The sequence below is a fragment of the Triticum aestivum genome, chromosome 3B (assembly GCF_018294505.1).
Source record: "Triticum aestivum cultivar Chinese Spring chromosome 3B, IWGSC CS RefSeq v2.1, whole genome shotgun sequence".
NCBI lineage: Eukaryota > Viridiplantae > Streptophyta > Magnoliopsida > Poales > Poaceae > Triticum > Triticum aestivum.
The window spans coordinates 812,896,028-812,920,755 of NC_057801.1; the positions used below are offsets into that span (position 1 = coordinate 812,896,028).

At 45.1% G+C, this 24,728-nt stretch overlaps 2 protein-coding genes across 2 annotated transcripts; one reads left to right on the plus strand and one right to left on the minus strand.

Moving 5' to 3' along the window:
- Positions 1-7,458: 7,458 nt before the first annotated feature.
- LOC123066792 (epidermis-specific secreted glycoprotein EP1-like) lies at positions 7,459-9,028 on the plus strand. The gene has a single exon (XM_044489803.1). The coding sequence runs from the start codon at positions 7,536-7,538 to the stop codon at positions 8,949-8,951; it is 1,416 nt and encodes a 471-aa protein (XP_044345738.1). The 5' UTR covers positions 7,459-7,535; the 3' UTR covers positions 8,952-9,028.
- Positions 9,029-12,380: 3,352 nt separating this feature from the next.
- Positions 12,381-13,504, minus strand: LOC123066793 (epidermis-specific secreted glycoprotein EP1-like). The gene has a single exon (XM_044489804.1). The coding sequence runs from the start codon at positions 13,455-13,457 to the stop codon at positions 12,495-12,497; it is 963 nt and encodes a 320-aa protein (XP_044345739.1). The 5' UTR covers positions 13,458-13,504; the 3' UTR covers positions 12,381-12,494.
- Positions 13,505-24,728: the final 11,224 nt, after the last annotated feature.

Here is a 24,728-nt window from a genome sequence, read left to right on the forward strand (position 1 = left end):
GATCTTTTCTGAGGCTTATGAGAAGCTTCTGGGTCACGCCATCGCTCGGGATCGATGTCGACTTGGATTTCCTTGACATGACCGTTCATGATCTATCGGAGCTCGATGCGATTTTTACCGAGGAGGAGGTGTGGGAAACTGTCAAAGAGCTGCACCCAGAGTGGGCTCCAGGACCGGATGGTTTCAGCGCGGCCTTCTATCAGAAAGCTTGGCCTACGATAAAGAACGATGTGATGGCAGTGCTTCTTAAGCTATACATGGGAGATGGGCGAGGTTTCGGCAAGCTTAATCGTGCCCACATCGTGTTTATCCTAAAGAAGCCGGACGCGGAGGTTGTGGGAGACTATCGTCCTATCAGTCTGCCTCATGGTGTTGCTAAGCTCCTTGCGAACAGAGCCCAAAGAAGAATGAAGGAAATTGTCACAACAAATCAGTCTGCCTTCATATGTGGCAGGCACTTGCACGACAATTTTCTCCTGGTTAGGCAGGTGGCCAGAAAGATCCACGCCCACAAGGAGATCAGTGTGTTTCTCAAGCTCGATATTTCAAGGGCTTTTGACTCGCTTAACTGGTCGTTTCTGTTTGAGGTGATGAGAAAAAAAGGGTTCGGTCATAAGTGGTGCACTTGGATTTCGATCCTGCTCAGGACCGCTAACACTAGGGTGATTGTTAATGGGGTTCCTGGTAGAAGCTTCATCCATGCCAAGGGACTCAGACAGCAGGACCCGGTCTCGCCGTTACTATTTGTGATCGCCATGGATGTGCTATATAGAATTATGATCAAGGCCGAGAGTCTGGGAGTTGTCAGCAGTTTTACGGGCATCACGACACACCAATCGGTCTCAATTTACGCGGATGATGTTGCCTTGTTCGTCAAACCTCGGGCGCCGAATCTCACCTTCGTCCGAGCTATGTTACATGCCTTTGGGGTGGCCTCGGGCTTGAGGGTCAATTACCAGAAGTCTCTCGCGATTATGATCCATGGCGACAACTCCGATCGGGAGCAGGTCGAGTCCATCTTGAATTGTCAGCTGGGCAATTTTCCTTGCAAGTATCTTGGCCTCCAATTGGCTATTAGGCAGCTCACGAGGGCCGAGTGGCAGCCCATGATTGATCATGCTAAAAAATGTGCTCCGGCTTGGCAGAGAGAGCTGCTGCACCACCCAGGACGCCTTGTGTTGGTCAAGTCCGTGATTGCGGCCAAGCCCATCCACCACTTCATGGTCTCGGAGGCCCCTAACTAGGTGTTCGAAGATATTGAAAAGTGGATGCGCTCCTTTTTTTGGGCGGGCAAAGATAAAGTGAACAGTGGTCAATGTTTGGTGGCTTGGACCGCGGTTTGTAAGCCCACTTGGCTTGGTGGTCTGGGATCAACCTCCAGATGCAAGGATTGGCTTTGAGAGTGAGGTGGGAATGGTTGAGATGGACAGATCCTGAAAGACCTTGGCAAGGTCTACCCATGATCGTGGACAAGGAGGTTCGAGAAGTCTTTGATAGCCTAGTGCACATTGAGGGGGGAAGAGGTAGCAAAGTTTTGTTCTGGAGAGATCGATGGATCCACGGCTTTGCGGCTAAATACATTGCACCAAGCATCCATGCTTTGGTGGACACTAGAACTATCAATCGCCGCACGGTGGAGGAGGGTTTGGAAAACGCGAGATGGCTGCTTGACATTGTTGGGGATGTAAACTTTGGTGCCCATATGCAACTCTTGCACCTTAATCTCGCGATTAGCACGGTCACTCGCAATCCCTCCGACGATGACTCCTTCTCCTGGCCGGCAGACCCGTCGGGCAGACACACTGCCAGATCCACCTACTTCAGGCTCTGCATGGGTGGCGAGAGGGATCCTTTTGGCTCTTGCATTTGGAAGAGCTGGGCTTTACTCAAATGCAAAATCTTCGTGTGGTTGGCAGTACAACATCGGATCTGGACGTCTGACAGAAGGGCTAGGCATGGCCTTCAGGACTCTCCTTCCGCTTGCTACACGTGTCTTCAAGAGGAGGATAACGCGGAACATATCCTTGTCCAATGTGTCTACGCTAGAGAGGTTTGGCACTACATCTTCGAGGCTTTGAGGATGCAAGGCACCATCCCGGAGCCGAGCGATTGTCTGTTGGACTAGTGGTTGGCTAGGAGAGCACTTTTTACGAAGGGCGCCAAGCGTGGCTTCGACACGGTCGTTATTGCGACCACCTGGGCTCTTTGGAAGCAACGCAACGCTCGAGTGTTCCATCGGACTTAGCAGCAGAAGACGGCGTCGGATCTGGCCCTTGCCATCCTATGGGAGATCATAGAGTGGAGGTTGGCAGGTTTGGGAGGTAGAGGTTTTGCTATGTTTTGTGAGAGTGTAGGAATATGGTAATTTGTAGGGTGCAGTAGGGTGTGTGTCCTCGATGGAAGTCCGCTTCCATCTTAAATCCTTTGTACTTGGCTCTCTCCTTTCTTCTATAAAAGTAAGGTAAGCCTTTGGCGTACTCTCGAAAAAAAAAAGTCAGCATCTAACTGCCAATATAAACCACTATATGCATACAACACCGATGTTCAATAGTTCATGCATGCTTGTTGGTGGCTCTCGGAAATAAAGATAGTTTTCTAGTGATTGTAAGTGTTCGGAAATAAAGGTACTCCCTCCGTTCCGATTTACTCGTGATGGGTTTAGTTCAAATTTGAACTAAAACCACGACGAGTAAATCTTTTTTTTGCGGGAAACCACGACGAGTAAATCTAAACGGAGGGAGTAGTTTATAGGGTTTTTTCTTTTGAAATGAAGGCAAAAGAATAGTTTCTAGTAATTCATGCCTTGCTACCATGGTTAGTTTTTCACTAGTGGAGAAATGCTTACAATTGGTTCATGCTTGTTGGTGGCTCTCGGAAATAAACATAGTTTCTAGTGATTGTAAGTGTTTATAGGGTTTTTTTTCTTTTGAAATGAAGGCAAAAGAATAGTTTCTAGTAATTGATGCCGCGCCACTTTTTAATTCACGCCACTGGTATTTTTCTTTAATAAATACCAATGCCATGGGCATATTTCGCACGCCACAAATATTACCTTACTGATAGTGTGTTGCCTAAAATTCACGCCACTAATGATCGAATCAACCTGCCGCAGGCGTTCGGCTAAAAAAACAGATCAATCACTGGTGGCGTGCGATTGGAAGTGGCGTGTCACCTAACAATATAATGTAGTAAGTTCCACGTAGAAAAGGGGGAGCAACTAATTAACGGGCGCTCCTTCGGGAGCCTCCCAACGATCAGCGCTACTTGGCGCGCTCTCAGCTATTCGTCACGTGTCGCGCTCTGGGCGCACCCTCCGGATTTTTTTTCCGCACACGTTTTCGGATTTTTAAACGGTTTTTTCCGGGTTTTTTGACGTTTTGGTTTTCCACCGGTCTTTCCTAGCTTTTCAACCAAAAAAATTCGAAAAAAATAATTTTTTGCGCAAAAAAACGCATTTTTTTCGCGAGAGTCACGATTTTGTTTTCGCGAGAGGCACGGCCGTGCCTCTTGAAAACGAAAAAAACGTGTTTTCTATTTTTTTCTTTCGCGAGAGGCACGGTTTTGCTTCCGCGAGAGGCACGGTTGTGCTTTCGTGAGATTCACGGTCGTGCCTCCTCGGAAACGAAAAAAAAACATGTTTTCTGTTTTTTTTCTTTTGTGAGAGGCACGGTTTTGCTTCCGTGAGAGGCACGGTTGTGCTTTCGAAAGAGGCACGGGCGTGCCTCTTTTGAAAAGGGAAAAAACGTGTTTTCTATTTTTTTCGCAAGAGGCACGGTTTTGCTTCCGCGAGAGGCACGGTTGTGCTTTTGCGAGAGGCACGGGCGTGCCTCTTTTGAAAAGGAAAAAAAATTCTGTTTTTTTTTCTTTCACGAGAGGCACCGTTTTGCTTCCACGAAAGACACGGTTGTGATTTCGTCAGAGGCACGGGTGTGCCTCTTTGGAAAGGAAAAAAACCCGTGTTCCTGGTTCGGTTTTTTCGTCGGTTTTTTTCGTCTGGTTTTTTCGTGAAAAAAAAGTTGTCAAAATCTATCAACATGGGATCTAATTTTTAAGATCTCGACGCAAGGAATCCAACGGCGAAAGCGGTTCGGGATTTGGACGCACAGTTTAAGAGATAAAACGATTTAAATAAACGGATCTACGAATAAAGGAAAAATACCCAGGTTGCGACAGGTGAAGCACATGCAGCGCGTCACTTATCGCAACTTGGGAAAGTTGGAGTGATCTCCGCAAAAAATACTCATTAATTAGTGCTTTCGTAGAAAAGGTCTGAAGTATAAGGTAGAGCAGAGCATGGGCAGCCCACTCCGCAAGGCCAGGCCCAAAAGCCCGACATCCAGACCAGACTGGAAATGTACTTTTCCGCTCAAAGCCTAGCCCAGAAGCCCAAAAAGCCAGCATCGCATATTTTAAAAATAGGTATAATCTAGTATTTTATGCCCCAAAATAGTCATTTTAATTAGGGAATGCCGATGTTCATGTGTCTTTGGCTGCTTTGCTCTGTTATACGAAAATTAAAGACAAAGCCAAAACTGCCACAGAGGGAGAATCTTGTGTTAACGTGGGACTACGTGGTACAATATGTGGTCTACGTATGCTGCAACCACACATGCATGTCAACGGTTAGAGCATCTTCCACAGGCGTCCAAAAAAATCTCCGCGCGCTTAAAATTGGTTTTTTTTTGTGCCCAACAGCTCCAACAGATGGTGTAAAATATTGCATGCGCTAAAAAGTTTTAGGCACGCGCTAAAAAACGCTATCACGCGCAGCATATTTTGGGCTCCGGATTGCGCGCGCTTAACAATTTGCATTGTGTGCTTTTTTTGCGCGCATTTTTGGGCGTCTGCTAAAATAATGTTGGTCCCGGTGCAATAAAAATGCTACATCAATAAAAGTTTACAGAGGGAGTACCTTTTTTTGCATGGTAATACGTGTCCCATTCATATCATAAAGATTAAAGTACAAGTCACGTAAGGACCGACATGACAAAACTGAAAAGATAGCAGAACATCTCTGAGCCTAATACCAATGCCCATCACCTGCCTCCGGCACCACGACAGCAGCCACCGAAGAAAAGAATGATGGATCACCTCCTCACCCGAACTCGACGCGGCTCCATCGCTGATATGCAGCTTTGCGGACCTCCAAGGTGGCTCACCAAAAGTGAAACCCTTACCGTTGAACGAATCAGACCGGGGCAACACCCCGGACACGCCATCAAACTCTAGATCTGGTACCCCACCGCGACTAAGACGCCGTAGAAGGAAACCATACCTGCCATCCACGAACCACAAACCCAGCACATGTTTCGTCTTGCAGATGTCGTCGATGCAGACCATAATCTGCATTGCTCCTGGACTACCTCCCAAGCATCGCGCCGACGTTGGAGCAAACGACGTTGCAACGTGGAGCCCAGGACACAGGTCCACCACGAGGATGCCGCCGCCACCATGTTTCGTCTTTCAGATGTCGTTGATGCAGACCACAATCTGCATCCGTTCCTGGACTACCTCCCAAGCTCCGCGCTGACGCTGAAGCAAACGCACCCGAGGACACAGGTCCACCACGAGGATGCCACCGCCACCACGCCATCCTTACTTGAACAGACTGGTTTCCAAAACCATCCCCAACCAAAGGACCGATGGCCTTGTCAAAGAAGGATCCGAAGAATCTTTATTTAGCGTAGTCATCATCGCCGCCGAAGCAAAGACGATGAACAGCCTAAAAACCTAGACTACGAGGGAGTACCTGATAAATAACATTTGGCTTAGATTCAAATAATGGGCAGTATTTTTAATGTAGTGTCTGCTGGTGTGCACTGACGGAGCTACAACAAGGTTGGATGGGCAATGGTTCGCCCAGTCTAGAGAAAAGACAGTGGGGGCGATGAGATTAGAGCATCTCCAACAGCCGCGCTATGCGCCGCGCGCAAAAAACCTATTTGCCGCGCGCGCTTCGGCTGGTTTAGCGCGGCCACCAGCGCTAGCTCCAGCGGCCGCGCTATAATGCAGCGTGCGCGCGGCGCTCCAGCAGCGCGCAAAAATACAGCGCACGCGCGCCGATCCAGCAGCGCGCAAAAATACAGCGCGCGCGACTCACCGGGCATGGCATTTTAGCCACAAAATGAGTTTGAAACAATCATCAAAATGCAATGAACATGTGAAATTTGTCACAAACAAGTTGACGAAAATAAAAGTTCATGCCCACAAGTTCATCCAACCAAGTTCAAAATGCAAACTAAAGTTGAAGACATAAATGAAAGACACATCAAACATCTTCCTCGTCTTCGTCCTCATCTTCCGAAGACGATTCTTCCGCCACCACCACCCATGCCGCCAAGGCCACCGCCACCCATGGTGCGGATCACGGCTCTTTTTTGGAACAAGACTTTTTCACGGGCAAGGTTGACATATTCCTTTTGCGCATCATTGAACAAAGATGTGTCCAAGAAGAACAAGTGCTTCTCGCATTCCAACAACCTAGATCGCTCTTCCATGCCCACCTTCCTCTCCTCTAATGCCACTTTCCTCTCCTCGGCGGCCACCATCCTCTCCTCGGCGGCCACCATCCTCTCCTCGGCCGCAGCATCTTGGTTCTTTGCCATTTTCCTCACCTCGTTGGCTTCTTTTCTGGCCTTCACAATAGCTTCCATAGCATTTTTGAGCTCATCATCTCCTTTCCTCTTCTTCTTTTCGATTTTTTCTTTCTTGCAGTGGCTCCCCGCGCTAGGGTTTCCAGCGGCGGCGGCGGCGGGGAGGTCGCGGTTGTACAGCGGGGTGAGCGGGGTACCGGTGTGCGCGTCCATGGGTGGCAGGGCGCCGGCGCCGGCGCGCGCGGGGCGTAGGAGGAGGAGAGAAGAGAGTGCGGCGCGAGCGGTCGAGTGTGCCGCGCGCTGTAGCAGGCGCCCGAAATACACCGCACGGGATAGTGCTTTCGACCGCGCACCCAACTCGTTATAGCGCGCACGCCGTTTTTGCGCGCCCACTGGAGCGACCTGCCGCGTTGCGCGCGCGCTAAAACGGACTAATTTACGGTGCGGTGCTAGTTTAGCGCGGCTGTTGGAGATGCTCCTAGACTAGACTAGGCCAATTTGACGAAAACAGTGGGATTTTTGTGTACCGCCCGCCCATATTTGACACTGTAGTTCCTCCACTGCGGGTGTGCATCCGTGAGCTAGAAGAATGGCCCAACCAATATATTACGAACAAGGAAACGAGCGTGAAAATTAGTACTACTAACAAAACCACGTATCAGATATGCACATGAGTACATACGTACGGTGGGCACGGAGATGGCCACCGGGAACGCGTTGACGACGCGCAGAAGAGTCGTGAACCGACGGCAGTGGAATGGCGGCGGCGGCGGTGCCATCCCGCGACGACTTCCACGCCGGGCTGGACGCCACCATCATTCTTCCGTCTTCCCCATCCAATGTGCGTGTCAATTCCGCACCGCACACCAATCGTTTGCATAAAAGCACGCTCCGTCGATCCTTCTTGCATCACAATATTCACAATCGATCAAGTCACAGCCCATGATGATGCACCGTGCTACGATCATCGCGATGATCTGCTGCCTCGTGGCCGGCGGCGGGGCGCGCGCGCAGCCGTTCGACTACCCGGCGGCGAGGTTCGCCACGACCTGGGCCAACACGGACGCCGCCCTGCCGCACCACGTCGTCTACACCGACGGCTCCGTGGCGCGCGCAGCCCTGCTGCGGCTCAACCCGGCGGGCCTCGGCCCCTCCTACGCCTTCGGCTTCTTCTGCGCCGCCAACAGCCCCCGCGGCGACGGCACCGCGGCCCCGTGCACGGAGTTCCTGCTCGGCGTCGCCGTCGTGTACTGCAACAGCGGCGCGGGCATGACGTTCGTCACGGCCGGCGTCCCGCAGGTCGTCTGGTCGGCCAACCGCGGCAGCCCCGTCAGGGAGGGCGCCACCACGGAGCTCACGCCGGAGGGCGACCTGGTTCTGAGGTCGGGCCCCGGCGGAGCGGTCTTGTGGTCCACTGGCACCAAGGGCCGCTCCGTCGCCGGGGCGCGCATCGGCAGCGACGGCAACCTGGTGCTGTTCGATGGGCGCAACGCCACGGTGTGGCAGTCGTTCGACCACCCCACGAATGCGCTCCTCGTCGGGCAGTCGCTGAAGCACGGCGCTCGGCTCACCGCCAACGTGTCGGCCGCGGACTGGCGCGATAGCAGGCTCTACCTCGCCGTCGACGACGATGGACTGAACGCCTACGTCAACGCCGCGCCGCCGCAGCGCTACTACCACCTCCGCCTCAGCGAGACCTCACCCGGCGCCTACGCAACGTACACCAATGGCAGCCTCACGGTGTCCGCCCGGCCCGGAGCGCCGCCACTGGCAGCCATCGAGCTGCCCACCGTCGGCGCCGGCACGGTGCAGTACATGCGGCTGGAGCACGACGGCCACCTCCGGATCTACGAGTGGCGCTCGGGCTGGGCGCCGGTGTACGACGTGCTGCGCCTCTTCCCGGACGGCGGCTGCGCATTTCCGACAGCGTGCGGCGCGTACGGCGTGTGCACGGACGACACGCAGTGCAGCTGCCCCGACGCGGCCAACTTCCGGCCGGTGGACTTCCGGAGGCCCAACCGCGGCTGCGTCCCGACGCCGCCGCCTCCAACGTCGTGCCGCCCGTCGCGGCGGCCACGCACGCAGCACCGGCTGGTGTCGCTGCCGGGCACAACCTACTTCAACGACCACACCACGAGCATGCGGGCCGTGGAGCGAGTGAGCGAGGAGGCGTGCAAGAAGGCGTGCCTGGACGACTGCGCTTGCGCGGCGGCGCAGTTCTACTACGGCCCCGACGCCGGCGACGGGTCATGCTACCTGCAGTCGGAGGTGTTCTCGATGCAGACGGTGCAGCCGGAGGTGGTGCACTACAACTCCACCATGCATATCAAGGTGCAGGCCAAGCCTGCTAGGAACTGATGACTCCTGAACACTATACGCACATAATACAGTAGCATATATATGGCATTGTCCTTGAAAAAATGACACGAATAAAGTTCTGGGACATATATATGTACAAATTCCAATATTGAAAAAATGGCATGAATTAATCATCTCTCCATTCTCTTTACATTGAGCACCTAATGACAAATGCATGGCGTCTCAGTCGATGCTATATCCATCAGATTTTACATTAAGATCCGTGCAATCTCAGTCGACTGAGCCCTAACCACACCCCATACAAAATCAACAATAAGAAAATATCTTCATTTAGCAATTAACCATGACATTTCTCCGTGGCTCCTATGCATATAGAAACGGAGCTTAATAGAACTGCGCTCACATTGGAACTAAAAAACATAACCAGCCATGGAAATGAATAAAATGAAGAAAAGGTATTGATTTTTTCCATTCCTTTTTCTTTCATTTTTCTTTCTTTATTTTTCGTCACTTTTTTCTCTGTTCATTTATTGTCTTTTCTTTTCATATGCGAACATATCTTTTTGAATACGCCAACATTATTTTTCAACACATGAATATTTTCTCACTTCTAAAAATAATTTAAACATATATACAGAACATTTTTCCCAACATACACAACGGACACCTTTTTTGTGTTTGAACATTTTTTCATGTTACACAACAATTTGAATTTGGAAATACCAAGTTAAGGTAACAATGTTTTTTTTTGACAATTAAGGTAACATGTGTTAAACCTGATCATTCCCGCACCGGGCCAAATTTTGGGCCGGCCTTGACAAGTCTGAACTGCAAATCCCAGGCCTGGTCTAGAGGCCCCTCCTTTCCATCCAAAGTTCTACCAACTTTAAAAGTTCCCTTCAAGAGCAAATAAAATGATATAAAAACAGGGGGTGGGGATCAAAATAATGAAGTTTCTAAGAAGGAATGTATAAGTGTCATTTGTATTACATTTTAAGAAGAAATAAAATGAAATAAAAGTTGAAACAAATAAAAGTAATGAAGTTTTTAAAGAAATAATGAATTAGTCGCATTCATATTACCATTCAAGATGATAATAAATAAAACACAATGGCAAAGTTTGAACATAATTTACACAGAAATTGCTCTTTTATAATATGCAGGGATAAACATGTAATAGTGGAATTTTCATATAAAAATCTTTCCTAAGGTAGTGGCATTGGTATTACCTTAGAGAAGAAATAAAATAAAATAAAAACTAAACATAATCAAAATAATGATGTATTGTAAGGATTAATGAATTTTTGGAATTAGTATTTCCAATTAAATAAGAAATAAAAGAAACAAATATTGAAACAAATATCGCAATTTTTTCACGCAATTTACACATAAATTGCACCTTATTGTAATATGCAATAATAAGCATATAGTAGTGAAATTTCGTAAAAAGAGAAGTTTCCAACAAGAAAAATCTGTTAGTAGCAATGGTATAACCCTTAAAAAGGAACGTAAGTAAAATAAAAATAGGAATAAAATAAAATATTATAAGAAAGAATGAATTAGTGGCAGTGGTATTACTCGTTAAGAATAAAAATAAGATTTTCAAAAATGATAATAATAATATTTGCATGCAATTACACAAAATTGTGTTTTTTACAATACACAAGAACAAGCATATAACAATGATTTCTTTTCTCAAAAAATGAAGTTTTATGAGAAAGAATAAATTGGTGAATTGGAATTACCCTTAAAGAAGAAAATGAAAAAAAAGCTAAGTAAGTTTTCTAAGGAAGAATGAATCAATGTCATTATTATTACCCTTTAAGGAGAAATAAAATTAAACAAATAATACAAGTAATGAAAAAAATTGCACACACTTTATACAGAAATTGCTTTTTCTATAATATGCAAAAGTTAGCATGCTATCTGGATTTTCCGTAAAAAAGGTTTTCTAAGAAGGAATGAATTAATGGTATTCGCATTATGCCCTTAAAGAAAAATAAAATAGAAAATCAAAAACATTTTTTCTAAGAATGAATGAATTAGTGGCATTTTAATACCCTTCGAGAAGAAAGAAAATGAAAATAATTAAAATAAAATTAGAACAAAGTAAATTAGTGGAGCTAAGCTGTTTCCTAAGAAAGAACACATTAATGGAATTGATATTACCCTTAATGAAGAAAGAAAATGAAATAAAACTAGAAAAAATAGTTTTTTCTAAGGAAAATGAATTAGTGGCACTGGGATTACTCATTAAGAAAAAAAGGAAAAGAAATAAAAACTAAAACAAAATCAAAACAATGATTTTTTCTAAAATACAATGAAATAGTGGCGTTGGTATTACCCTTTAAGAAGAAAGGAAACGAAATAAAAATACTTGCACTCAACTTGACATTGAAATTGCACTTTTAAATATGAAAAGAATAAATGTACAATAGTGCACTTTCCACACTCTAGTGTAATTAACACACATATTGTACAATAATTGCGTGCATACATTTTCACTCATCCAAATGCAAAAAAAATTACCCATATGGAAATAAACGATATAAAAAATAAGAGCAAAAGCAAAAAGCATAGAAAAACAAACAAACAACGTATAACCGGCTTCAAGCCCAATCGAAAAATTGACTTACCCACATAGGGGCAAGTCAAAAATTCAACCTAAAAGCATCTCCAACAGGTGCGCTTCGCCTCGGCGCGGTATAATTCTTTTACGACGTCAAAATAGTCTTTTTGCGCGCAGGAGCGACGAAGAGGTTTTCCAAATGCATAAAAACCCAGCGCCCAATCCGGCGGCCCCACCTGCAGCAGCCGCGCCCACAATCCGGCGGCCCAAATCTGCAGTCCAGCAGGCCGCGCGCACACCCGTGCGCTAAAGATTTTTGTGCATGCTCTATTTTACACCGTCTGCCGGAGCGCTGTTTTTTGTCTCCGGTGCATGAAAACAATGATTTTTAGCGCGTGTGGTTTTTTTTGGGCGTCTGTTAGAGATGCTCTAAAAAAAATTGACTTACCCCAAACAGGGGCAAATAAAAAATGCAGCCTAAGAAAAAATTGACTTACCCCAAATAGGGACAAGTCAAAAATCAACCTAAGAAACACAAGTAAGAAAACAACACAAATCTTGACAAAAGAACCAACGGTTAGAAAATTGACTTATTCAAATTTAAAATTTAGACGACTTACCCGTAGCTAAAGTGGATAGTTTTTTAATTGTTGATTCTGTATGTGTGCACTAGTACCAGATACGATTGTATACTGTCATAGTTTTAGATGTGTTTTTCTTTAAACATAGGGGTTTCCTCCGCCCCAACTTTATTAAGCCAAGGCAGAAACCAACATAGTTTTAGAGGTGTTTCTAGGATTATAGACATTATTGGGTTTGGCACAAGATAAGTCACCATACATCTGTCATGAGGTGATCAATATAGAGAGAACGGACACAAGATTTATGTCATTCTTTTTATATAATGGAATTTGTACATACATGTCGCAGAACTTTATTCGTGTCATATTTTTCTAGGACATAGCCATATGCCTTGATGTATGTATGTATGTATGTATGGTGCTCAGGATTCATCAGGTCGTAGCAGACTTGAGCACGTCGTACACCGGCGCCCAGCCCGAGCGCCACTCGTAGATCCGGAGGTGGCCGTCGTGCTCCAGCCGCATGTACTGCACCGTGCCGGCGCCCACGGTGGGCAGCTGGATGGCGGCCAGCGGCGGCGCACCGGGCCGGGCGGACACCGTGAGGCTGCCGTTGGTGTACGTCGCGTAGGCGCCGGATGCGGTCTCGCTGAGGCTGAGGTGGTAGTAGCGCTGCGGCGGCGTGGCGTTGACGTAGGCGTTCAGTCCATCGTCGTCCACGGCGAGGTAGAGCCTGCCGTCGCGCCAGTCCGCCGTCGACGCGTTGGCGGTGAGCCGCGCGCCGTGCTTCAGAGACTGCCCGACGAGGAGCGCGTTCGTGGGGTGGTCGAACGACTGCCACACCGTGGCGTTGCGCCCGTCGAACAGCACCAGGTTGCCGTCGCTGCCGATGCGCGCCCCGGCGACGGACCGGCCCTTGGTGCCGGTGGACCACAAGACCGCTCCGCCGGGGCCCGACCTGAGAACCAGGTCGCCCTCCGGCGTGAGCTCCGTGGTGGCGCCCTCACTGACGGGGCTGCCGCGGTTGGCCGACCAGACGACCTGCGGGACGCCGGCCGTGACGAACGTCATGCCCGCGCCGCTGTTGCAGTAGACGACGGCGACGCCGAGCAGGAACTCCGTGCACGGGGCCGCGGGGCCGTTGCCGCGCGGTTGACTGGCGGTGCAGAAGAAGCCGAAGGCGTAGGAGGGGCCGAGGCCCGCCGGGTTGAGCCGCAGCAGGGCGGCCCGCGCCACGGAGCCGTCGGTGTAGACGACGTGGTGCGGCAGGGCGGCGTCCGTGTTGGCCCAGGTCGTGGAGAGCCTCGCCGCCGGGTAGTCGAACGGCTGTGCGCGCGCCCTGCCGCCGGCCACGAGGCAGCAGATCAGCGCGATGATCGTAGCACGGTGCATCATGGGTTGTGACTTGATCGACTGTGAATGTCGTGATGGGGTATGAGAGCGGAGCGCTGTGTGGATGCAACAACGATCGACGGAGGGTGCTTTTATGCATAGCGATTGGTGTGTGGTGCGGAATTGGCACGCACATTGGATGGGAACGACCGGCGGCGCGGTGGTATCCAGCCCGGCGTGGAAGTCTTCGAGGGATGGCGCCGCCGCCGCCGTCGGTTCACGACTCGTCTGCGCGTTAACGCGTTGCCGGTGGCCAGCTCCGTGCCCGCCGTACGTGGTCTGGTTCCTACTATGTACTGTACAAATTTAAAATTTTCGAGCTCGTTTCCTTGCCGGCATATATTCTTCTATGCAAGCACGGAGCACCAAAAATGCTAGACCTACATAAGTACCGTAAAGTTACGTTCTGACCTGCCTCAACCAATCATCGCTCCCCCCTGATTTTCACGGGGTGGGCCTGGGCCTTCTTAACTTCCAACCAAAACAGGCCAGGTCATCCTCTTCGTAAGTTATGTAATAATGTGTACGTAGGTGTAGCAAAGCTCAGTGCATGCGTCCAGCCTCTCGCGTGCTCGTAAGAATGCGCTCCATACGAGCAGCCGAAATTTTATTTCAGAGATTAAAAAATTGTTACGTCCAATTTAGAGAAAAAAACATGGGAAAAAAATACAGAGAATAGGAAACTGTTCACGTTCATGTGTATGAAAAACATGCATCACCAATTTGGAAAAATGATCGCTACGTATTTGGAAAAAATATTTATCTCATATTTAGAAATACTTTTCATGTATTTGAAACATATTGGTTATTTATTTTAAAATGTTAGTTACTGTTTTAAGCTGGCACCCCTTTCCATTAATATGCTCAACAAGAGTCAAGAATACACCGGTTTCCAGTTTACAACTAACATGAACCAGAAGTAGGGAGAAAATGAGAAAAAAAGAAGCAAGTTGGAGCATTATCAAAAAGCTGATAACATTGAAACATGATCACCAACCTAGAAACTACTAGTAAGTATTACATACAAAAGGCCCAACGAGACACCACACACTGTGCAAACCGCAACAACCAACAATAGAACCTTGTCGTCCATGTGTTGTCATGAGATGATTGGTGCGGATATGGTTATTGTCGTAGTTTGCTGATCGCAGATCTAATTGCTGCTTTTTTCCTCGCCTACGCATATATTTGGTCTTATATGAATTTGCCATATGCAGGCGTCTTTTTATGTGTGTTTCCTATTGGCTGTGTGCATCTTGACTATGTAGAGACCGGACGCTCATTGTGTTTATATCTTGTTGATGCTCCATCTTGAATCAATCAAATTCATCCTTTGTTTTTTTTATTGCGAAAAAATTCACCCTTTGTTGAAAACAAAAAAACTTATAGGTAATACACCCATCATTTGGCAAGCTCATGAATCAACAACACCAGGATCAGCACCCATAGGTGACGTATGGCATGCCAACATGGTCGCTTCCTACATGATCGCGTGAACTCCCTCCTGGAACACTGCATTGTTCTCCTCCTTCAACAAACCCGTCCAATATAACGAAAACAAGCAAATTGTAAGGATAACCACAACTGGCGTTCACATCACATGCCCCTCAAAAGTGATTTGGTTTCGAGTACATATCCCCAAACATGCTGGAAAGCAAACAACCATGAAATACTTTGACAAGTTTGTAGGACAACAACTAGCCCTAGTAACTTTTTCTATAATGCACCAAGCAGCTCTAGCCACCCACACTAAAAGGATGAGTGTCTAACTGTTTCACATTCATTGCAACAAGAGCATAAAGGACTGGCATACAAGTTTTTTTCATACTATCCCTAGTGTCACATCAAGATTTTAATTTTTGAAGGAATAACAACTTTCCTCGATTAACTTATTATTTGCCCCAATGTTAATTAGTATTAAAAATTTCTATAAGTATTTAAAACTTTAGTTGCATATTAAAAAAATCAGTAATCACAAATTAAAATAATTTTCGTTGCACTTGTACAAAATGTTGATCACACATTGGAAAAATTATTTATCGGCTAGTGTGAAAATATTCATCCTGGATTATTAAAAATGTTTGTGTATACAAAACACATCGAAAGCAAAAAAAAACTCGTTAGTAAATATATAAATATAAAACAAAAATGAAATTAAAAGAAATGAAAAATGCACAAACAAGAACAAAAGAACGGGGAAATATCTGAAAGGAGAAAATAAAAAATGGTATAAAAAAGAAATTGGACATCTACCCCACCAGGCCTGGCTTGATAATGTTGCCCGCTTGCTCTCTTCCACGCCTAGGACACTGGAATATGCAGTCCCTATTTGTTGAGACAAAATGTCACCATTTTCACTAGGGCTATGTATCGCTCATATAAATATTTCATATGTCTCGCCAGAAGGATTTTTGATGAGTCGTTACCTGGCCAGCCTGTTTCTTCTCTTCATGGCAAGGAAACCGGAAGGCGCTACCCCGATCGATCGCTGTTGTTCGTCTATTTTCTTCTTCTTCTTCTTTGTTGTGTACTTGTTGGATTGGTGTGGTATTCACCTTTTTACTGTCTTTTTTTTATTTTCTTTGGGGCTTTTTTGGGTTTTGCTAATTTAATCTATGGGGGTTTATTGGGGGTTTCACTGTTTCGCATGGTTTCTTCAGTTTTTTTTGTTTTTGCTCTTTTATCTTATTTATTTTATTTGGTTTCTTTTTTAATTTTTCTTGGTTTTCATCTTCTTTTCTCCTTATGTTTCCTTTTTTTCTTAGCACATGTCCACATTTTTCTTAGGCACTGTGCATTGTTCATATACATCAAGAACATTTTTTACACGTGTAAATTATTTAAATATATGTTCAAAATTGTTTTCCAAACGTATATGTTGTTGTCTATTATTTTCATATACATTTTACATTTTTAGTATACATCCAAAACATTTTTTATAAACTTTTAATATTTTTAAATACATGATGGATATTTTTTCAAAAAGCTTTTGATTATTTTTTATATATGTTAAAAGTCTTAGGAATCCATGTCGAAACATTTCCTGAATGGTACGAAACAATTACAGTGTGGAAACACTTTTTAGTGAAATATCACAAATATATTTTGAACTTGTAACAATTTTCTGTATCTTATTTATTGAGTTACACGATTTGTTTTCATTGTATAAACTCTTTTCTTAAATTTCATGTACATGTTTTACGAAATGCGCAAATATTTTGTAAATGTCACACATTGTTTTGAATGCTATAAACATATTGCGGAAATCACACTACAATTTTTTTCCAGTGTGTTAATCTTTTTAAATTCCAAGATTTTTTTGGAAGTAGTTCTCAGTTCTGGGAAGTGGGTATTTCAAATGTTTTAAACTTTACTAACAAATTTAAAAAATCAAACGAACCAAAAAACTCGTATGTCTATGGCCAATGGTAGACACACGATCGGTACACATGTTTGTTTTTCCTGTGGATGCTTGGAACTAATTGGACCAGGTTCCTTTAGCTAGTGCTGCAGGTGATGCTCCTGTATGTGTCGCTACGAGTGGTACCTAGTCGCTCTCCGCCTTTCACACAGGGAGAGCAACTAATCAAGTAGTACTCCTCCGAGAGCCCCCCGCAAGGTTCACTTGGGGTTTGCTAGGATCACGCCACTTGGCGCACTCTCAGCCGCCGCCACGTGTCGCGCTATGGGCGCTGCTTCCGAATTTTGTTTTAATTTTTATCTTTCTATATGCGTTCTTGGCTTTTAAATACAATTTTTTTTGTTTTTTTCGGCTTTTTGTAAATCTTACTGTTTTTCTTAGGTTTTGGACCAAAAATCTTTTTCCAATTTTTTTTGACGTGTGTTCTTTTTCCCCTTTCGTGAGAGGTACAAATTTACTTTTCGTGGAGGCACGTACAAAATTGCCTATGCGAGAGGCACGGTCGTGCCCCTCGCAAAAGAAAAAATAGGCACTTTTTTCCTTCACAAGAGACACACATTTACTTTTCATGGAGGCACGGAATCGCTTCCGCTAAAGCCATGGTCGTGCCTCTCAGAAATGAAAGAAGTACATTTCTTTCTTGCCGCGAGAGGCATGAATTTCTCGTGAAGGCATGGATTTGCTTATGCGATATACACAACCATGCCACTCGCAGAAGGAAAAAACTCGTTTTTCTTTCGACTACGAGAGGTACGATTTGCTTCCCTCGAGAGACACCGTCGTGCCTCTCGGAGAACGAAAAAAACACGCGAGAGGCACCGATTTACTTCTTGTAGAGGCATGGATTTAATTCTGCGAGAGGCGCGGTCGGCGAGATGCGGCTGCCAAACGTGGGCATCTTGACGCAAAATGCGATGTAAAGGACCGCAATTGCTATTCGACCCTCGTAGCAGGAAATTGTGGAAGCTTCACAAGATGGGCAATAATATTGATATATTAGACAGTCCAAGTCATCCAGTTTTGGGAACGGTTCTGAATCTGTTTTTCTTCTTCTTAATTTTTTGTTTTCAAGTTTTCATTTTTCGCTTGTGTTTTTACTTTAAATGTTTCTAGTTATAATTTTCTATTATTCGTATGGAATTTAAATTATTTTTGAAATTTAAAAATGTTGACTTTTCCAAATAAATGTTAAAAAATTTCAAAAAATGTTTGCATTTGTCAGAATTTTATATAAATTCAAAATTTTCAATTTTTTAGAAAATCATTCAATATTCTAAAAATGCTCCCATTTTCATTTTTTCTTTACATGTTAAAAAATGTTTGGGAGTTTTTTTTTAGATTTTAAAATTTTGTTCAAAATTTCCAGAAATGTTCCAGTTTACAAATTTGTTCACAAAGTCAAAAAGTATTTGCGAATTTTAGAAAATGTCAGTGTCTTGAAACAATGGTTCAAAATTTCAAATTTTGTTTGCTTTTTCCAAAAAAACTTTGCAATTTCAAAATTTATTCACATTTAAAAAGTGTTCACTTAAAAAAAATGTTTGCATGTTTAAAAAAATCAACTTTGAAAAATGTAAATTCGTCGCACTGGTATGGCGGCCCGTTCTCCATAGTATTCTACAAGCAATGCAGAGTTTTTTTAACAACCAATGCAGAGTTAATGCATTATTTAGCTGTAAATTACATTGTCAAAACTCATACAATGTCCTGCTCGCTACAATAGCCACTAATGGGCCGCTCAGTCACGCTCGCCCTATGCACCACGACTCTATTTGACGCAAGGTTGAGCAACTAGCTAGCAGTTACAAGATTCTCCAAAAAAAAACCTGGCAATTACCCATTTGTGTCGGTTACCGGTGGGCACTCAAGGTGCAATGTGGTCCCGACGCATGGTGCACCTAGCTGCCACCACGTGTCGCATAGTGGGCGCAACCGTGGGATTTTTTCTTAGGTTTTCATTATTTATTTTATCTTTTCTTGGGTTTTCCTCGTGTGAATCACACCATGCAAAAACACCATAGTGGTGCTTCATGGAGAAGCACAACTGTGCTTGTCTTGGAAACACAATGAAAAGCATAGCTTTGCTTCTCGAAAAGTGAAAAGAATAGTTGCGCTTTACTAGAATTGTGCTTCTCTGTGATGCACAACTAAAAGGATATGTATGGTTGACGAGAGGGGGGTTGAATAGGTGACTAACAAAATTTTAGCATCTTTGACAAATTTTAGGCTCAACAAAATAATAAGGTTGTCTAGATATGCACCTAGGTGGACAACCTATACGATAAGCTTAACAATAATAACAACAATAACAACAATAACATCAAGGTAATAATAAGCACAAAGTAAAGGACCGGAATAACCACAAGTGAACTCGATGGAGATGAGGGTGTGTTGCCAAAGTTCCCTCCTTTGGGGGAAGTATGTGATACGCCTCCAACGTATCTATAATTTTCTATTGTTTCATGCTATTATATTATCAACCTTAGATTTTATATGCACTATTATGGTATTTTATATCATTTCTTGGGACTAACCTATTAACCTAGTGCCAAGTGCCAGCTGTTGTTTTTTGCCTGTTTTTGCCTTTTTAGAAAATCAATACCAAACGGAACGAAACTTTTTGAGGATTTTTCTTGGACCAGAAGACACCTAGGAACCTTAGAGAGGGGGTCAGAGGGGCTGCCAGTGGCGACAAGCTTGGAGGCCGCAACCTAAGGGGGGGGGGGCACCCCCAGGCTTGTGGGCCCCTTGATGCTCCTCCAACCCTATTCTTTACTCTACAAATACCCAAATATTTCCTGTAGACATGGGGGCACACCAATAGTACTTTTCCGCCGCCGCAAGTTTCTGTTCTCGCGAGATCCCATCTAGAGGCCTTTTCCGGTACTCCGCCGGAGGGGGATTCGATCACGGAGGGCTTCTATATCAACCTTGTTACCCTTCCGATGATGTGTGAGTAGTTTACCATAGACCTATGGGTCCATAGCTAGTAGCTAGATGGCTTCTTATCTCTATTTGATCATCAATACAATGTTGAAAGCACAAGTGCTCCCTGGGTGATTTTGGTAATTAATGTCAACATATCTCTTGTTGGACTAATACCTTTACCCAGTATGTTTCAGATAAGTTCAACAATGGAGTGGCATGGACTAGAGGATGTGGAACCCCTTCAAAATGCTAAGGACAAAAGAATTGGCTCAAGCTCAAAGCACAAGACTCTACATTTTACTTTTAGTGATCCAAGATCACATTGAGTCTATAGGAAAGCCAATACTATTAAGAGGGGAGGAGGTGTTGCTTAATGGCTTGCTTGCTCAAAGTGCTTAGTGATATGCTCCAAAGCCCTCAACCACTTTCTCACATTCACATATGTCCCACACCAAAAAGTCAAACTCGGCCCTACCGAAACTTTCTATCCGGCGCCACCGAGTTTAGTTGTCATAGCCACTGCCAGAAACCCTAGTCTTTTCGGTCTCACCGATGGGATCTCGGTCTCACCGAGATGGGCTTGCAAACTCTCTGTTGCCTATGGCAATAATTTCGGTCCCACCGAGGTATGCAATCGGTACCACCGAGTTTGCCTGGCCAACTCTCTGTTTCGTTTATTACCCAAATCGGTCCCATCGAGTTTGTGTAATCGGTCAAACCGAGTTAAGGCTTTACCCTAACCCTAGCACATCGGTCCTACCGAGTTGATCATATCGGTCCCACCGAAATGCCTAACCACTACTAGGGAAAACCCTATACACAAAACTTTAGCAGTAGCATGGGTCAGAAAAGCACGCTGGTGCTAATTAGCAGTAGCGCGCCAGAGGAAACCGCGCTGCAGATAAAGATCTAGCAGTAGCGCGTCTTGCTGAACACACGTTACTACTAAAATTCCCACGGCTTAGCCCATAGGCTACACATAGTAGTAGCGATCTATGGCGAACCGCGCTACCGCTACGTTGTTTGTAGCAGCGCATTTTAATATAAACTCGTTGCTGCTAAAGGTTATAAAATTAAATGGAAAGAGAATGGAAAGGTAATTGAAAATGAAAGAAATAGAATAAGGTGAAAGGAAACAAATAAAATGTGAAGAAAACTAAATGGAAAAGGGAAAGAAGAGAAAGGAGTAGCAGTAGCGTGTATCAGAGAACGCGATGTAGCTAAGATAGCAGCAGCGCTTTTCCCGGAACGCGCTACTGCTACTTCTGACTTAACCACAGGGTTCGTCCTTCCCCACGCCACTTTCCCCCAAATCCAACTCTCTCCACTCTCGCCGCCGCCGTCGCCCGTCGGCCGCCACGCGCTCTCCGCACCCTCTACGCCGCCCCGACCCCCGACCTCAACGCCGCCCCGGACGCCGCCCCGACCCCAGATTCAATGCCGCCCCCGCCCCCGACCTCAACGCCGCCCCGACCTTGACGCCGCCCCGCCCCTTCCTTGTCGCAGTCACCCGAGGTGAGCACGCCCGCTCCTCCCTCTCCCCTACCTCTGCCTAGGGTTTCTTTATATTTTAGTTGCATATTAAGTTTATTTTTGTTTATAGTAAGTTTATTTTAGTTGCATATTAAGAACTAGGTACTAATTAGGCAGTAGAATATTTTTATTTATATTAAGTTTATTTTTAGTAAGAACTAGTTGAATTAGTAGAACTAGTTAGTAAGAACTTGTTTATATTTTTTAGTTAAAGCAATTTTTCCCGCCTCGACGTGGACGATGCCTATCCCGCATCCTCGTCGTCGAGTCGGCGGAGGACGACACCTGCTTGACCAGATCGGCCATGTCCGGGACTGGGAGGCGCTACCTACCGGGGGGCGCAGGTTAGTGAGGAGCCAGCCTGTCGTTGACCCGAACCTTCTTTGGTGGCGGTCACGTGGGCCAATGACGATCGAGAGGCTCGAGGACTCCGCGGAGGTGGTGCGTCACCGTGTCAGTGAGGAGGACGCGCACGTCCGTCGCTACTTGTTTGCGTTGGAGCACAGGCCGTTCTCCAATACCTGGTAGGTTCTCCGGGGATCTCACTGGAGCTATGATCCCGTGATGGTTCCTTCTCTGTGGGTGTCCACTGCCCGCGCCGATACCCGTCGTGTGCTAGGGTTTTAGTTGTATTAGTGATGTTATATGTATGACACTATTCGTGATGTATTAGTGATAATATTCGACGATGTACGGACGTATGAGATGATTTACTTTTGCTTATTGAATGCATGCTAATTTGAGTCCTATAAGATATTTTGAAATGTATATCTTGTGTTGCTCAATATCCAAGTGGCCCATCATGTTTGCAGGTTACACCTCCGAGTGGCCTATGTTTTGCCGGAGTGTTAATTCATTTCCGTTCCGGCAAATTTCAGGCGCTCGATATGTCCTATTTTAGCAAAGGTCATGCCGGATTTTTCCGTGAATTTTGGCATGACTTGTGCCAGAATATGTAGGAAATATCGAGTGCCCCGGATTTGTGTGTTGAGTATCTTGGTAGTTGTCTTCGATCGATTTTCAATTAATGTTCTAACTATGAACATAGGAAATGTCTGACGACGAAAAGGATTTCGGTATTTGCAAATACTGCGAAGACGAGCGCGGCCTGTGCGACGGAATCTTCCTAGATGATGATAGGCGCTTCAGCATCAAGCTGGACGAGAACTTCAAAGTGGATACAGCAAGTCACAGCGACAAGTCTTTTTTCGTAATTAAGCATGACATCTGCTTCATTTGCTTCCACTTATTTTTTTACTATTCTACTAGCGTATCCCCTGCCATGCAAGAGTTTTTGTATTGGATAAGATAGGTTTCAGTCATAGTATGGAGAAAAAGAAAGTTTACTTGAAGACCGAGCATGGTTATATTTTCCATGCAAAATTGTACAATTCAGACGACTACACCTATTTTGGATGCAAAACATGGCGAGCACAATGCAAGACTTATGCATTTGAGCCTGATATGGTTATCACCTTTGGTATTCGTCCGGAAGATGATATTGAAGGTAATACCGACATCTGGGTCGATGTGCAGACGCCTCCAGTTATACCATTATGTAAGTTTCTCAACCATATTTATGTCTTTGATCGATATTGTTTATTCAAAAATAGTTGACAACTAATTTGTATTGTCAGCTTATTTCGGTGCAAGCAAACGTGTCCAGCGCTTGGTAGACAGGACCGTATACTGTCCTGGGGCTGAATTCAACTGCGAGGAGCTCAGTCATTATGTTTCATGGCTTGAGGATCTTGATACTGTCAAGACAAATTTTCTTCCTGCATTTAGAAATGTTAGTACTGAAAATGTGCGACCAATAGTGTTCGTAATGAACTACGGTCACATCTATTTAGGAAGGATGGTAAGATTTTTACTATTTGTCATCAGTGCATCTTTTCCATACATTATTTTTGAAACTAAACTTCATTGCTAAGTATGTTAACATACGATGTTCTTCAACAGGGACTCCCGATGAATGTTGTGCCTTATGGGATCGAGACTAAAGGTACCATGAGTATTATCAGCTTACGGCCAAGATATCCTATAGATTACTTTAGTGCATTCAAGATTAGCGACGGATGCTTAATAGTGCAGACCAAATATGTGATGGGGGAGCGCAGAGAAGTACTAGGGGACAGCAAACAGATGTGCTACCCACGATTAGGAGACAAGTTCATCTGCATGCTCCAGCTTGATCAAGGAGGAGAGCTATACATGTTTTATGTTATTTTACCTAAGAGAGAGCAGCAGGAGTGATTAGCTAGCTAGAAATGAGTTTCAGGATGATGATGTGCTACACTATATTACTATGATGATAAAATAGTTAGCGTTGGTGGTAATGACTATGATGATTATTATTAGCTAGTGTTAGTGGTGATTAAATAAATACTGTTTTTTTAGACAGAAATAAATACTGTTGGTGGTAATGACTATGAGGATGATAAATAGCTTGTGCTGGCGGATTAGATTCAAGTGGAGGCAACATGTGGTGCACATCGAAAGTACTACTAGTCCAAACTAGATCAAGTTTGGATTAGTAGTATACTTTTGACATGCACCACATATTGCCTCCACTTGAACCTAATCCACCTTCATTTGACACACTGTTATGGACATAATGATGTAAACCTCATACCTGGTATTGTATCAATATTTGTACGATGGCGCATAAATACACTAGAAATGAAAAAAGAAAAAAAAAGTACTAGTAGCGATGGACAGAAAACACGCTGCAAGTAGTTACCTTAGCAGCAGCGTGGTACCGAACAAACGCTGTAGCTATTCCTCCTAGCAGTAGCGCGGGCATGCACGCGCTGCTGCTAAGCAATAGCTGTAGAGCCTTATTAGTAGCGCACCCTCCCGCGCTACTAGTGAGCACAAAACCCACGCTGCTGCTAGGGTTTTCCCTAGTAGTGAACAATCACATTATGAACTAAATCAGTCTGACCGAGTTTCACGATTTGGTCCCACCGAGTTTGGTAAGTTGTGTGTAACGGTTAGATTTTTTGTGGAGGCTATATATACCCCTCTACCCACTCTTCATTTGTGGAGAGAGCCATCAGAACATGCCTACACTTCCAATATACATTTTCTGAGAGAGAACCACCTACACTTGTGTTGAGATCAAGATATACCATTCCTACCACATAAATCTTGATCTCTAGCCTTCCCAAGTTGCTTTCCGCTCAAATCTTCTTTCCACCAAATCCAAATCCTGTGAGAGAGAGTTGAGTGTTGGGGAGACTATCATTTGAAGCACAAGATCAAGGAGTCCATCATCAACACACCATTTGTTACTTCTTGGAGAGTGGTGTCTCCTAGATTGGCTAGGTGTCACTTGGGAGCCTCTGTCAAGATTGTGGAGTTGAACCAAGGAGTTTGTAAGGGCAATG